This window comes from Arabidopsis thaliana, chromosome 4, assembly GCF_000001735.4.
Source record: "Arabidopsis thaliana chromosome 4, partial sequence".
NCBI classification, from domain to species: domain Eukaryota; kingdom Viridiplantae; phylum Streptophyta; class Magnoliopsida; order Brassicales; family Brassicaceae; genus Arabidopsis; species Arabidopsis thaliana.
The window spans coordinates 8,787,026-8,803,763 of NC_003075.7; the positions used below are offsets into that span (position 1 = coordinate 8,787,026).

General features: G+C 32.2%; 2 protein-coding genes across 3 annotated transcripts; one reads left to right on the plus strand and one right to left on the minus strand.

The window, feature by feature from the left end:
• The first annotated feature begins 1,633 nt into the window (after positions 1-1,633).
• Positions 1,634-3,564, plus strand: CYP705A4 (cytochrome P450, family 705, subfamily A, polypeptide 4). Its single transcript, NM_117626.5, has 2 exons — positions 1,634-2,642; positions 2,719-3,564. Exons 1-2 carry the CDS (start codon positions 1,737-1,739, stop codon positions 3,364-3,366), a joined length of 1,554 nt encoding a protein of 517 aa, NP_193273.1. The 5' UTR covers positions 1,634-1,736; the 3' UTR covers positions 3,367-3,564.
• A 2,117-nt stretch (positions 3,565-5,681) lies between these two features.
• AT4G15390 (HXXXD-type acyl-transferase family protein) lies at positions 5,682-7,417 on the minus strand. 2 transcript variants are annotated; one of them, NM_001341035.1, is made up of 2 exons: positions 7,388-7,417; positions 5,775-7,312 (listed from the first exon to the last, which is right to left on the minus strand). In NM_001341035.1, the coding sequence occupies exon 2, from the start codon at positions 7,254-7,256 to the stop codon at positions 5,916-5,918; it is 1,341 nt and encodes a 446-aa protein (NP_001329485.1). In that variant the 5' UTR covers positions 7,257-7,312; positions 7,388-7,417; the 3' UTR covers positions 5,775-5,915. The 2 variants fall into 2 exon arrangements, with proteins under 2 accessions (NP_193274.1, NP_001329485.1); NM_117627.4 differs by having other exon boundaries at positions 5,682-7,408.
• Between the last annotated feature and the right edge of the window lie 9,321 nt (positions 7,418-16,738).

The window sequence follows — 16,738 nt, forward strand, 5'->3', positions numbered from 1 at the left end:
GTGGAACTTGGGAAAGTGAAAAGATATGAGGTAAGACATGTAACAAATTCTCGGATGTTTTCATCCTTTTGCCATTAAATTGAACAATGTCTCGTTCATGCTCAAGGAGGCTCAATTAATGAACTGAACTAACCTAGAGCCACGTGTTTTCCTTCTGCCTTTTCTGATTCAAAAAGTTGACTGAGGATAATGACATACGGGTAGTTAATTATAGTGTATCACACATCTTATAAGTTGTAATATTGTCTACTTCAAACATTAGCTAGCCACCAAGTATAAACCAGGAAGTTTCTAGGGATGTATTTAATTTGGCTCGATGGGCTTTGTGTCAAAAAAAATCCAGTCGCTATTAAGTATGAGATATCTCGACCGTTCTAGTCGAATTCGTCTATTATGTATAAGTTTGCCATATACGGCCGACAACTTGAGATTTTGCTCATGGATATTAAAGATACTTTATAAAATAAAGTTATTGATAAATAAAAAAAATCAAACTAAAATGGAGTGGAGAATTCACAAGAGAATTCAAGGACAGGAAATATTTATGTTGATAAGTGGATGGAAATTAGGATAAGCATTGGTCATCGGTAAAATTTGTAAATGACGGTTTATTGGTAATTAACTACGTCATATCAGCGGAGGGATTATTTTCAGAAAAATTAAACCTTAAAATGATATTCCAGTAGGTTTCATTTCTTGCATTACATCTTGAAGATCAGTGTATCCAAATCTTTATTGAGGAAACAAAAATTTTAGTGCAGGATTTAAACCAAAACACTAGGGTTTATGGAAGCAAAGGCGAGCAACTCTGGGTTCTGCTCAAAGGACGACATGTTCTCTTCAGGCAATGTGACGAACGCTTAAATTCCTTGTCCGTCCTTGGAATCTATCAACATGGTCAAGTAGCTTAACACTGGGGCAACATTTCCGGCAACCCAAACGGAGAACCCCATCCACAGCTGGTCTCGTAAAGATCAGGTAGCTTGCACCAGCTACTCACAGTATTGGGTTCGTGAGTTTCATAGCTCAACCGAGGTAGCTTGCACCAGTTTAAAACTTTAAATAAGTACTTGTAACTTTAGTTAATCTCAACTTAATGGAATTGTTGGAGTTTGAAATGGCCGACTTATTTGGAAACGCAAGAAGTTAACAAACAAATGTCAAACATACCATATACCGTACAAACTCTATCAAGATTATAACCACATCAATGATCAAGTAAATCAACAAGAATTTCGAAAAAAATGTTTTTTTTTTTTTTCATTTGTTGTTCATGTGGCAAAATGCAAAAGCTAACAATTCTAAAATCAAGCATAGATCAGACTTGAATACTCTTGACAATTTTCCTTTATAAAATGAAGTTGTTTTCAAGTTGTGAACGTAAAATGATTTAGGCAAGAAGAAATTGGAAGGGGAAAAGAATAAAAAAGAAAAATGTAAGTCCAAAAGGGCCAAGATTAGGAGTTTTCAACAAATATATATTTTAAGTAATTTTTCCACAAAATATAATTCTAATTGGCAATATATGTAAATACAAATACAAAATCAGGTTTAAAGGTCATTTTCAAAATTTTATATGCTATTTTATTAAGCTTGATTTTGGTTAAGCTGTTATAGTCATTCTCATAAATTTATGTGCTATTGTAAGTAGTTTCCGTAGCTTTTATGTAACACATACATAATTGACTTTAGATTAGCATCCCATTTCTCATCTTCCTCTTTCTCTTTGAGCAATTATGGCAGCAATGAACATGATTGACTTTCAAAACTGCTTCATCTTTATCCTCCTATGTCTCTTCTCACGACTCTGTTATTCTCACTTCTTCAAGAAACCAAAGGACCCTCGCCTTCACTTTGATTTACCTCCGAGCCCTCCGTCTCTTCCCATCATCGGTCATCTGCACCTTCTTCTCTCTGTTCTACTCCACAGATCTTTACAAAAACTCTCCACCAAGTACGGATCTATTCTCTATCTCCGAGTCTTTAGGTTCCCTGTAGTCCTCATCTCGTCAGCCTCAATTGCATATGAGATCTTCAGGGCACACGACCTGAACATCTCGTACCGCGGTTTCACTCCGACCGATGATTCACTTTTTGCCGGATCTTTCAGCTTTATCTCTGCTCCCTATGGAGATTATTGGAAGTTCATGAAGAAGGTCCTAGTTACAAACGTTTTTGGGCCCCAAGCACACGAGCAGTCACGAGGTGTCCGTGCAGATGTGCTAGAGCGGTTTTATGGGAATCTGTTCGATAAAGCGATAAAGAAGCAGAGCGTGGAGATATGTGCTGAAGCGTTGAAGTTATCTAACTCCAGCATCTGCAAGATGATCATGGGGAGGAGTTGTTCAGAGGAGAGATTCAGGGCTTTGGCTACCGAGTTAGATGTTTTGACAAAGAAGCTCTTCTTTGCAAACATGTTGCGAGCATGGTTTAAGAAGCTTGTTGTCTCTCTGTTTAAAAAAGAAACTACAGTTATTTCCTACAGATTCGATGAGCTGCTCGAAAGCATTCTTGTGGAACACGAAAAGAAACTGGACGTGCATCATCAACGTACGGACTTGATGGACGCATTGTTGGCAGCTTATCGGGATGAAAATGCAGAGTATAAGATCACAAGGAACCATATCAAGTCAATTATTGCGGTAAATGTTTCTCCCATCAGTTTGTTTCATTGAGATTAAAATCTGATCCGCCTAAGATAACGTTTTGCAATTGCAGGATCTTTTATTTGCAGGCACTGAAAACCAAGTGCAGACAATACAATGGGCAATGGCAGAGATCATTAACAACCCTAACGTTCTTGAGAGACTGAGAGGAGAAATCGATAGCGTGGTAGGAAAGTCAAGGTTGATTCAAGAAACGGATTTACCAAAGCTCCCTTATTTGCAAGCTGTGGTTAAGGAAACGATAAGACTGCACCCGCCGGGGCCTTTCTTCTTAAGGTTCACAAAAGAAGGGTGTAGGATCAGAGGGTTCTATGTACCAGAGAACACGTCAGTCGTTGTTAACGTTTATGCTGTGATGAGGGATCCTGATGCTTGGGAGGATCCTCTTGTGTTTAAGCCAGAGAGGTTCTTAGCTTCTTCAAGAGCAGAACAAGAGGAGGAGAGAAGAGAGAAAGAAATTAAGTACCTTCCTTTTGGAAGCGGAAGAAGAAGTTGTCCCGGAGAAAATCTAGCTTATGTCATTATGGGAACTGCAATTGGAGTGATGGTGCAGGGTTTTGAGTGGAGAACCACAGAAGAGAAAATTAACATGGACGAGGCTGTTGTAGGACTGAGCTTGACCATGGCTCATCCTCTTAAGATCATTCCTGTTGCTCGAACCTCAAACTCTTTAACTTCGAGTTTGCAAAAATGTTTGTGAGTTTTCACATATTATGTATGATAGTTGAAGATATAAGCAAGTTGTGGCTTTGTATATTTCTGTGTCCAAGTTTCCCGCTTTACGTGTTGACCTCTCTATAGTATTTTTCCAGTCATTTTAGCGGGAAGGTTAAAATGCATACGGGTACATTTGGTACCCGACCCGTTAATCTATTTTGTTTATTAAATCTTACTTGGGTCGGTTCAAATAAAACTCGATTCTTAACACCTTGTTCATAAATAAGTCTTCCAAAATAGTTGAGATCGAGGAAGAGAATATGAAGACATATGCAATTATTCTTACAACAAAATTTTGAATGTTAGAGATTGAATCTCAGCTATAAATCTTGGCAGGAAAGCACTACAAACGGATATGGATGTAACCATTGATAAGTCTAGTAAACACATTATACATGAATATTATGCATCACGATTCTAATCACTACAGATATGTTATACCGAAAGATTGGAAAGTTCACAAAGAACTTCAAAATAATCACTCTTACAACAAAAGTAATAATAATAATTAAAACGTTGGATAATTTTCTTCAGTGTATGTAGAGATAGTTTTCAACAAAAAAGTTAAAAGTAATAATAAGGTTACTACCTACCATATATGGTCTGGTGTACTTGCACTTATTAGAAAATATCGGTCCAACCCATGCAAATGATTTGTTTTTTTTGATAAACAATAACACAATAACTTGCTATCCAAGGCTTTTCCTTTTCACCAAAAAATAAAAAGCTTTTCCTTGCTCGCAGCCCCTAAAATTTGAGAACCGGTTCTGACTCTAATCATTGGGCCAACGAATACATGCACTTGATTCTCTTCCTCAGCCTTGCTGAAGTGCTCATGATGTCTTTGTCATGCATGTGCTAGTTTTTTTCTTTCTTTTTAAAGTTTGCGTAATAGCTTAAACTGAAAAAAAAAAAAACTATTTGAGTTCAAAGAATAAAAGCTAAAGGTTATACAATACTAGAATTGTGGAAATTGAGTCTTAGATATATATTATAAATTTTTGACAGGTACAATAATTAAATATGTAAGAGAGTGGTCCTTAGTGCCGGTCTGATTTAGGTGGTTTAAAGCATTTTTAAAACATGTGATCTTTAATACAAATATTTAAAAAATAAAAATTATATTAAAATATTATAAAAGTAATGAAAATTATTGAGTATTTTTAGTAAAGTGTAAAATATTATACTTTTTATAAAAACGAACTTTCTAAATTATTGCAGCAAATTTATTGTTTGAAGACGTTTTCTTTGAGTGAAAAGAAATCTTTTATTTATAAAAGATTTGATAAAAACCAAATATTAAAGGTTTTTGTGCCAAAAATAAAGTAAGGAAAATGAATGTCGAAAGAAAAAAAATCACATAAAAGGTAAATAAAGGATCTAATCCGTAACGTCTATTAAAACATTGAAATACTTAACCAGCAGACTAAATAAATAATTCTGAAAATGTAATCTTTCAATTAATTTTATATTTGTGGCATAAATCAAATGCTTCACTTGTCGTATAGACAGGCTGGACATGATGTACCGCTTCCTTATGGTCTACATATATAACTCCAAGCCACCGCTTAGATTCGGGGTTGATAAAACCTTGGAGCTCAGTTTGCATGTCAACATGGAACTTGGAAAGTGAAAAGATAAGATGAGGTAAGATATGAAACAAATTTTCGGATGTTTTCGTATTTTTGCCATAAAATTGAACAATGTGTCGTTCATGCACAAGGAGGATCAATTAATGAACTGAACTAACCTAGAGCAACGTGTTTTCCTTTCTTCTGCCTTTTCTGATTCAAAAAGTTGACCAAAGATAATGACATACACATTAGTGTACCAAGTATAAACTGGGACAATGCCGGTTCGGTATCTATGAATGCCCTACACAAAAACTTAAAAAGATGCCTTTTTCATATACTGTTACTATATAAATCATACCAATAACAATAGTAATAAAAATGTTATAAAAAACAATAGTAATAAAAAAAAAATCTTACTAAATTTTAAATAACAGTTTAAAAATTCTAAAAAACAGTGGAAAAGAACCACAAAAAATGTTGCTTTGACAATATTTTAACAGCAATCAAAAGGAAAAAATATTATAGCAAGGGTTGTGTGCTCGTATATAAAATATTAAAATTAAATTATATGAAATTTTGTGCTTTGACAATTATTTAACTCAAACTAAGCCAACATGTTAGTTTGATGAAAAAGCTAGCAATCCATCAATTTAAAAGAAGAAGAAAAACTAAATGGAGTGGAGAATTGACAAGAGAATTCATCAAAGACACGAAATATTTATGTTGATTAGTGGATGGAACTTAGGATAAGCTTTGATCATTGGTATTTGGTAGAATATGTAAATGACGGTTTATTGGTAATTAACTACGTCATACCAGCTGAGGAATTATATTCAGAAAAGTTAAAACATAAATGATATTCCAGTAGTTTACATTTCTTGCATTACATCTTGAAGATATATATAGATTCGGTGTATCCAAATCTTTATTGAGGAAACAACAAATTTCAGTACAGGATTTAAACCAAGACACTAGGGTTCATGGTAGCAAAGGCGAGCAACTCTGGGTTCTGCTCGAAGGACGACATGTTCTCTTCAGGCAGTGTGACGAACGCTTCAATTCCTTGTCCGTCCTTGGAATCTATCAACATGGCCAAGTTGCCTAACACGGGGGACACATTCCCAACAACCCAAACCGGAGAATCCCATCCAAAGCTAGCCTCGTAAAGAGGTAGCTTACACCAGCTACTCACGGTATAGGGTTCATGAGTCTCATAGCTCAACCGAGAATAGTTGGTGAGCATCAGATTTGCTAGTTTCGAACCGATCATGGAAGATGAGTCAGATGACCCACCCTCGTCTAGGATCACAGTTCCTAACTCCTCCTTTTTTTTTCGTAAGTCTCTAACGGCCTCTTCAATTTTAACTTCCCCTCCTCGACCAATACTCAAGACCACAGAAGAGAACATGAGATTTCCGATAGAGCTTTCTTGCAGAAGGGAAGGTATCTTGGACCGCAAGTTAGCAAGCTGGACCAGCACTTTGTGATCACAAGTAGTTGTCTTTGAGGATGCGACGAAGCATTTCCAGATGAGCGCAGTAACGCTCTCCACCCGCGTAGGTTGGTCTACTGTTTCTTCACTAGCGGCTTTGGTCCTGAGATCTTCCACCTTAGAAGCTTCGAACACAAATCTCTTTGTAATGCTGCTTCTCTTGCCGGCTTGTTCGTCCGCAGGTAGCTTAAAAGCCTCATTGGCTGGTGGGTAGAAATTCGCACCAGCAAATACAGGACTTTCCATCGCAGCGGCATCGTTCTCTCCTCGAGCCGTGGCGGCCCAGGACCGAATGAAAGTCGAGATGGAGGCTGCGTCCGCGATTTTGTGAGTGATGCAGATTCCTATGGCCATGCCTCCGCATCCGAAGTAAGTTGCCTTCACGAGCAGCAAAGGCCACGTGGCAGCAGCCACGTATGGGTTGTCTACAACATCTAGAGGAAGCAACTGTTGGAGGGCGTCGAAATCAGGGCACTTGAGAAATTCAGTGAGAGGACAGTTATTGACACGAGCATCGACAAAGATAGCTCCTTCATCGGTACAATCGACGGTTACTCCGGTGATTCTTCCGGCAAGAGGGTAGAACTTGGTCAGGGTTTCAGACAGAGAAGTCTTGAGTTTGTGGGAAGTGTGTTCTTGAGAGATCAAATCATTTTTGGTGTAGAAGAGAAAGGCTACTGTGTAAACTGGAGGAAGGATGTGATCGTAAATTGAGAGTTGGAGAGTTTGGAGATTATTTGGAGTTGGCGAAGATGGCTTTATGATTTCTTTACTAATGGTTTCAACCTTCATCGTCATCGTCTCCATGGATTTCTCTCCTCTTTAGACGAAGAGAAGTATTCCTTTATAGCGGTAGAAAATGACTGTTTTAGACTGTAAAAATTAGTAGTTAAATATGGAAATACGTCAAAAGATTCTCTACCGAATATAAAAATTACTTGGGGAGCTGTAGTGTAATCATGTTGGCGTTATCTCATTGATGTAACCATATTCGTATTTCGTTACAAAAAATTATTTTCATTGATTAATTTGATTTATACATTTTGTCGTGTATAGAATATAAAATCTTAGCCACCACATGCATTCTGATTGTTTGTTAATTTTTATATTCAATACTCTACCATAATTAGGAGTGGCCATCCGGGATAAGCGGATCGGGTTCCGGTAAAACCCGATCGGATACGGATTAGAGCATATTAAAGTAGTGATGGTAAATATTAAGCCTTGAAGTAGTGCTTAGAGCATTTTCATTAATGGTTAAGATAGTATAATATAATTATTTATCAAATTTTAACTTTAAAAGATAAACCAATTAGACGGAGACATATGAAGGAAGGGTTCTTATTAATATACCAAACATTTTCATTTGAGTACACTTCAATTTTTCTCAGTAATTTATCTCTTTCTCTTTCACGTTTTTGTTTTAAATTTTTCTCAATAATTTAGTCTAATAAGATGTCGTTTTTTCTGGTGTAAATGTTTAATTAATAGAGATGTCCCTATAGCGTGGGAAAGGATACTCCATAAATAAAATACTTGATCTTTGAAATATTATGCATATTACTTCAGGATTATTGTTGGTTTAATTGAAGCATGTTATACTTATATATACTAAAGGATTTATAGTTTTCGTTGAATGTAAAATTTGTGAGTTGGGGAAGATGGCTTTATGATGTATTTACCGATGGTGTAACCTTCATCATCGCCACGGATTTCTCTCCTCTTTGCTACAAGAGTAATCAAAAGTTGATCTACAGACCATTGGAAAGATCTGAGTCTTACTTTCTAGAGAGCCTGAAATCTCTTCATAGGGGTTGCCATCTGAGAGTTAACGTCGAATCTGTGCATCCACTATTAGTAATTGACGAATTCGTGCTCTACCCGTCTAAAAAATGGCGATAAATTATAATATATATATATATATAGCTAATGTATATGACTATAAGAAATGTGTATTACTATGACAATAATTAATAAATAATAGTGTTTTGAGGTTAATTTTTTAGTTGATAATTGTTACCATATGCAAATATTTTTAGTAATAATTTGTGACCATTTAAGACTTACTTTCATCATAGTGAATGATAAACTGAAACATTATGATAGTAACAAAAACCACAGTTTTGAGTAATTGTTTCGAATATGCGACAAATTTTTAATTATCACTAGTGACCACTTGAGGCTATAATTATGTAATTAAGATGTTATGTTAATCACGAATTATTACGATTTTGAAGCGATGTTATAGTTTGTAATTTAAACAGTTTTCTTACTTTTTTGTGTCGTAACTATTTGGGACGAAATGATTATTAGATATATTTGTCGCAACTCTTGTGACGTTTTTGTTACAAAATAAAATTTTGTGATTGATTGTATTGCAACAACTCAAAAATCGTCAAAAACTCGTAATATGTTTATTTTGTGACAAATTTTATTATTATTATTGTGATTAATTATTACGTCTTATAATATTATTTTCTTGTAGTACTAGAAGGAGGATGTGTACGAACTGCTCATCTTCTTTTCAAACTTTGGAGTTGATAAATGAAAGGTCACAAAGGGTTTCTTGGGGTCAGATTGCTTGATTTCATGTGACATGATTTAATCGAATCAAATTCTTAGGTTGATCCGATCCAAAGCCATACACAACTAATTTTTATAAAAACCACAACCTTAGACTTTCGTACAACCTCATATGTGACAAGTCCTTCAAAAAAAAAGAGAGAGGTAAAAGTCAAAAACCGTAAACGAAGCAACTCGTAACTACAAACTCTATTTTTAGATCTACGACCTACCACAATTGTACAATATCTTTCTTTATGTTTTTTTCTTGAACATCATAAAGCAGATTTCTCTAATTTACAAGCATGGTGCACACACCAGAACTGTGGCCATCTCCTCCCTTTAACCCAATCCATCACCGCATCACTAATTCTACTTTAGCCACAATAATTCAAATTTTATTGTATCTCGAGTTTCTTCAATGTCTTGTATGTAACAATTCTCTCTCGTAAAATCAGTTTCCTAATGGTCCACACCTATAGTGAATAGATCCTACCCCCATTTATCGGAATGTAGTTTTTTGGGAAGACTATAATTTGAGAATGCGTTCCAACCAAAAATGAGATTTGACCTCTCTATTGTATCTGATTGGTAACATAAAGTTGTACAAAATATTTTAGTTGTTAGTTCGAGAGATAAACTGTTATGAAATAGTGTAAAACTGTACGGAAAAACTGTACAAAAAAGTTGTACAAAAGAGATGAGAGTAACACTTTTAATAATATTTTTGTGATTGATAAAAATAATAGTTGTACCACTTGTAATACTTTCTTTTTGTTCACCGATCAAAACCATTGTTACACAATAATTATTTTCATTTCCTTTTTTCTAACTTCAAAATCTACAACCACTCCATCTGTATTCACAAAATTCTTTATTTATATTTTCATGCTACATTTTCCCTTGATTAGACTAAGAAAAATCAAAATATTAAGAGATATCTCTTCAACTAGTGAACATGGGACAAAACAAAGATAAAAAGAAATAAATTGTTATGTAAGCTTTGAGTATTTTTATTGGATTATAGTTTTCAAAGTCTTCTTCTTAATTTGTCTTTTTGTACTAGTAGTTAAGATTTTTTAATATGATTCTATCAGTCATAAATGATAATCTAAATTTGACATATCAACGAATTTACTATAATATGAAAATACTAGATCAAAATTTGGTAGAAACAAAATATTGGAAACAGAAGCATGAAAGGTGAAACAATTTTTACTGACTTTAATAGTAAGTCTAGCATTGAACATGTAATTCTTTAATGGCAAAAGATATGCATCGAAAGTATCATAATATCCTATATAACACTAGTATCCATTTATATTATATGCATCAAAAATATCATTTATGAATAAATGATAGTGTAAACCTGTACAAAAAAGCTGAGAGCAACGCTTTTGTTAATACTTTTCATAAGTTTTTTGTGATTGATAAAAATAATAGTTGTGCCACTTATAATACTTTTTTTTTGTTCCCCAATCAAAGCCACGGTTACACAATAATTATTTCCATTTCCTTTTTTCTAACTTCAAAATCTACAACCACTCCATTTGTATTCACAAAATTCTTTGTTTATATATTCTGTCTACATTTTGCCTAGATTTTACTAAGAAAATTCAAAATATTTAGAGATGTCTCTTCAACTAGTTAACATGGGACAAAATAAAAATAAAAATAAATAAACTGTTAGGTAAGCTCTTATTATTTTTGTCGGATTATAGTTTGTTGAAGTCTTTCTCTTAATTTTTGTTTAGTACTAGTAGTTAGGAATTTTTAATATGATTATATCAGTCATAAATGATCATCTAAATTTGACATTTCAGCTAATTTCCTATAATATGAAAATAGTAGATCAAGATTTGGTAGAAACAAAATATTAGAAATAGAAGCATGAAAGGTGAATCAATTTTACTGACTTTAATAGTAAGTGTAGCATTGAACATGGAATTCTTTAATGGCAAAAGATATGCATCGAAAATATCATAATATCCTATATAACACTTGTATGCATTTATATTATATGCATAAAAAATATCATTTATGAATAAATGATAGTGTAAACGTGTAAAAAAAGCTGAGAGCAACGCTTTTGGTAATACTTTTAATAAATTTTTTGTGATTGATAAAATAATAGTTGTACCACTTGTAATACTTTCTTTTTGTTCACCAATCATAGCCATTGTTACACAATAATTATTTCCATTTCCTTTTCTCTAACTTCAAAATCTACAACCACTCCATTTGTATTCACAAAATTCTTTGTTTATATTTTCTGGCTACATTTTCCCTAGATTATACTAAGAAAATTCAAAATATTAAGAGGTATCTCTTCAACTAGTTAACATAGGACAAAACAAAAATAAAAATAAATAAATTGTTAGGTAAGCTCTCAGTATTTTTGTTGGATTATAGTTTGTTGAAGTCTTTCTCTTAATTTTTGTTTAGTACTAGTAGTTAAGAATTTTTAATGTGACTATATCAATCATAAACGATCATCTAAATTTGACATTTCAGCTAATTTCCTATAATATGAAAATACTATATCAAAATTGTGGAAGCCCCCTTAACCTAATGGTTAACCAAAAGTTCATTAATGCTTCTATATCAAGAGGTTTGGGGTTCGAGTCCCAGCTAATGCGATTTATGTTATGTACAATTATAGTATCATTTATGCACCAAAAATATTATTTATGTATAAATAAAATACATAATATCCTAACAGTATTTATGAATTTGCATCAAAAATATCATAATATCCTACTATATAATAACATAATATCCTATGATAAAATGGAAGTAGTCATTTCTCGATGAATATTGTATATTTGACGTAAAAATAACTACTTCCATTGTTTTTTTAGTATTATTATTACAAATGGTTTGCACTAATGCTGTATTATTTGGCAGGACACTGTATAGCCCAATTTAAAAAAATAAAAAAAAAGCAAATGTCATAATTTCTAATTATTAAATTTGATTTTCTATTTTTTATCTCGTTATTTATAATTTAAACTCAAATAGTTCAAAATTTTCATATGTAAAATATATTGTTAGAAGCAAATCTCATTGATGTCAACACTAATCAAGTAAATGGTGGTTGGGTTATCCGAGACCACGAAGGAGTTCCTAAAGCATGGGGTTCGTCATTGTTGAAACTCACAACATCACCACTAGAGGCGGAAGCACTAGCACTACTTTGTTCATTGCAACAAGCATGGATTCGAGGGTTCACCAAGGTATACTTTGAAGGGGACTGCAAAATCTTAATTGACAGCATCAACAATGAATCAATAGATTCATCTATCACCGGCATCTACGCGGATATCAAGTTTTGGGCGGCTAAGTTTAAAGAAGTTTATTTCTCTCATGTAAATCATTGTTGTAACCAAGTAGCTCATAATCTTGCTCAATATGGAAGCATAGACACTAGTTTTTATTCTGACATTCAAAATCCTCTCACTTGGATTGTAAACATTTTGTATGATGATCTTTCAAATTAATTAAAATTATTTTGACGGAAAAAAAAAAGCAAATCTCAAATCCCATACAATTTTTAGAAAAAAACAATGGATAATAACAAAAGAGAATTTTTCATTAAGGCTAACAATACTTTTAAGTTAATTTAAACATGAGATGTCCGTTTGAGCAAGTCGATATTTATATTATATTATTTTCTGATCGAAAAATCCATGATCAATCTTGTTGTTTTTTTCCGCAAAAAATCAGTATTTATTGAGATTTGTCAAAAATTGAAGTTCGCTTGTGACAACCGAGGAGTTGACTTAGTGGTTAAGTGGCTGTATTCAGTCGAGCATTCTACTTTACGTGATTAAAACAAAATACCAAATCCTAGGTTTATTCAATTATGAATATTTAAAAGTTTTCTAAAATCCAATGTTATTAAATCAGTGATTTGGAAAAGTGCTTTGAAATCTACTGTTATTGTATCTCATCTTTTCAAGCATTGGATTTTAAGGATTTTCAGAAATTTTAGAGGATTGTATTTTTTAATGATTTTAAGATGTTTTAGAGGATTTTCTTAGTTTTAAAACACACAAATCTAAATTTCATAATTTTAAGTAGGATTTGGGAGTATTATTTTAAAAACATCATCTTCCTAAAATCATCGTATTCATATAAATTATTTTAAAACTCAATCATTTAAAATATGTGATTAAATACTATAAATCTCTGGATTACTAAAACTTTAAATTCGCGTGGAAAAGGATGAACACTCGAAAATCATTTTTATTTTCTTTTTTACTTTGCATCTAAATGTTATATTTTTAGTTAATAAATATATTTTTCAAGATATATGGTTTCAACTTGTAGTGTTGTTTAGAATAAATTAAGGGGTGACATGAATATAGACATGGTTGTGGTTTGTTGTATGTCCAAAGGCATTTTGTTATGTGAAATTTGATTAGTATAAATTAATAGTTGAAATTGTTATTATTATTATTATTATTTTTGAATATCTCGAAGTTCAAGTATAAAGGCCCTATATCTTATAAATTTGATTCAAATATTTTAAAATATGAACAACCAAAAACGAAAAGCTAAGTGCATGATTAGTTGGGCTTTAAGTCTGACTTACAACCTTAATTTTTTTTAAATCCTTGATTACAAACCAATAGTGTTGTAGCTTTATGTTTAAACTTACAGCCTAAATTATTATTATTATTTTTGTAAAGCTGTAGTAGAGTAAATTCTCAAAGCCCTATTTTCTTGGTTGTAGAAATTTTAATTTATTAGATAAATACAAGAAATTAAAATTATCAACTTAAATATATAATAAAAAAACAAAGATAAATAAGAGTCTTCTAATCCTTCTGTTATGATGAAATCGATTTCTCCTTCTTCTTAAACCAATGCCAGACCAACACTGAACCATGATCCAATCAACTAATCCGACTAACCAAGTCGACATCAGGCTTAACCAAGGAGATTTGAATCACAACTTTACAATTCTTACTGTTAACAAAACTAAGGTCTTCACGTCTTCGTTTGGTGTTTTGTAGTTTGATAGGCCTCTCTCTCTTGAGATTTCAGAACATCGATATTGACAAAATATACTAAACTAAGGCTCGATTGAGTAAAAACAACAAAATCAGTAATCAGATCTTGACTTCATCTGGTTTGTAATTTAACGACTTGCCAATTCACCTATTGCCCATGATCTAATTCTTTAAACCACCAGAAGTTGTATTGAACTGATTGATCTATTTTTTATTTTTTTTTTTTTTGAATATTTGGAAGTTCGGGCCCAAAGACCCTATGTTTCTCAGAGACGGAACCCATAGTAGATTAAATTCATCTCTTTTATAGAGAGATTCCTTCCAACGTGAAACCATTCCTGAATTGCTTAGAATCTTTTCTAAATTTTGTAAACTCTTTTCTAAATTTCAGTTTTTTTGGCAGGAAAATTTGAGAGTAGTTTTCTACGGAAAACTTTTGGTGTTACCAGAAATGTTTTTGCGAAAAACTTTTAACGAAAAAATTTTGGGCAAGAAAATATTGTCAGGAATTTTTGGTGATAAATTTACGTAATTTTTTAAATTTTAATTTTAATATTAAAAATAAAATAATTATTTAAATACTATTTTTGTGCAAAAAAAACTTTTAAGTACTATTTGTGAAAATTTCTCATTTTCAAATTGCCTTAGGATTTTATGTTTCTAGCCTTCTAGGCCCTTTTCGGTTATGTCTATCAAACTCAAAGACAAAGGAATTAATTGGTCGGCCAAGGGACCTTTGGTTTTGGAGTTAATCTTGAATATGATTATATGAAATATGTCTTAATATGATTATATGAAATATGTTAATCTTGAATCCAATAAACGTCCGAGCTGTGGAAACCTCCAGTTAAAAGATGAAATACACCAATTTTCTCCTTTTTCGCAAATCTCCCTAAGCTCTTTTAAAAAAATCTCAATCCACGTTTTATCCATATTGTGGAACTGTGAACCCAAAAAAAAAAATCTGTATTGTGAAAAACATCATTAATGATACAAACTACATCATATTCACTAATTAAATCTTGTAAATGTGATGCAAAAAATCATATTTTACATAAATTACAAGTGGTTTGTACCATCCTACTATATTATTTGGGAAGTATATTTTAAATATAACCTTAATTTCTGTAATTAATTACATGACAATGTCATTAGAAAAATTTAATCAAAAACAAAATCGTTTAATGACGTCATTAACAAAATCATTTAATGACAATATTTATTTCTTAATTATAGGGCTTATTGGATCTAAAGACGGATCATCAAAGATTTTCTAAACTGAAGCAAAATATAGTGAATATTCAAATATCTATCTGTTACTAAATGATAAACAAATAAGTTAATAAGTCAATAACTATTTAGAGTGACGGGTTTTTGAATCAACATTAATAAAAAAAAGTAAAATATAATTAATCCACCGTTTCAATACGAGTTAAATCATTAATTTATTAAACATATCAAATCAATAATATTTTTAAAATATTATTAATATGTTGTTTTAATAAGAGTTAAAACTTCAGTTTTTTAACAATTGTCTCATGTATTCGTCGTATAACGTTACTTAATAACAATTATAAACTGTAAAATATAAATATTTTATAAAAAATAAAATTTGTAAGTTTTAATATATATTACCTTTAAAAAATAAATTGTCCTGCGGTGTACCGCAGGTTAAAATCTAGTTGGGGTATAAATCGGGAGGATGATGTTTAGGCCAATTTTTATAAAACAAGTGTCCTGAGTCTTATTGTATACAATAGGAGTGTCAAAATGGGTCAAAATTCATGAGTCAACTCAACTCAACTCAACCCATGAATCCTAATAAGTTGAAATTTTTGACTCAAATGAGTTGATGGGTCAAATGAGTTATTGAGTCAATTGGTTTGATGAGTAAAATGAGTTGAGTTGTAATGGTTAATGGTTTCAGTGGTTTACCCAATTAACCCATTATATTTTGTAAAATTGAATTAAACCAACTAAAATCTCTAAACCAATATCAATTTAAGTTTAACCAACACATGTAAACCAATTTAATACAATCATTATTTTTCCAAATTTCTTAAATATACAAGCGATGAAATTAAGAAAAAATAAACCGGTGATTTTTCCACAAAAAAACATAAATCCGTTATTTTCCCGCCAAAAACGTAAACCCATGATTTTCCCGCCAAAAACGTAAACCCGTAATTTTCCTGCCAAAAACCTAAACCCGTAATTTTCCCGCCAAAAACGTAAACCCGTGATTTTCCGCCAAAAACGTAAATCCGTGATTTTCCCGCAAAAACGTAAATCCGTGATTTTCCCGCAAAAAACGAAAACCCGTGATTTTCCCGCCAAAAACGAAAAACCCGTGATTTTCCCGCCAAAAACGTAAACCCGTAATTTTCTCGCCAAAAACTTAAACCCATAATCTTCCCGCAAAAAATGTAAACCCGTGATTTTTCTGCTAAAAAAGTAAACCCGTAATTTTTCCGCCGAAAACGTAAACTCGTAAAAAGTGAAATCCGTAAATATCCTAAGTTTGATGATAGTGAATTAATAATTATTAATAATGGTAATTATTTATTATTGTTTAATAATAATATGAATTAAATTATTACTTAAATGGGTTAACCCATTTAACAACTCAACCCATTTTGTAAATGAGTTGGGTACAAAATGAGTTGGGTCAACCCATAACTCATTTAACCTTAAACTCATTTGATTATG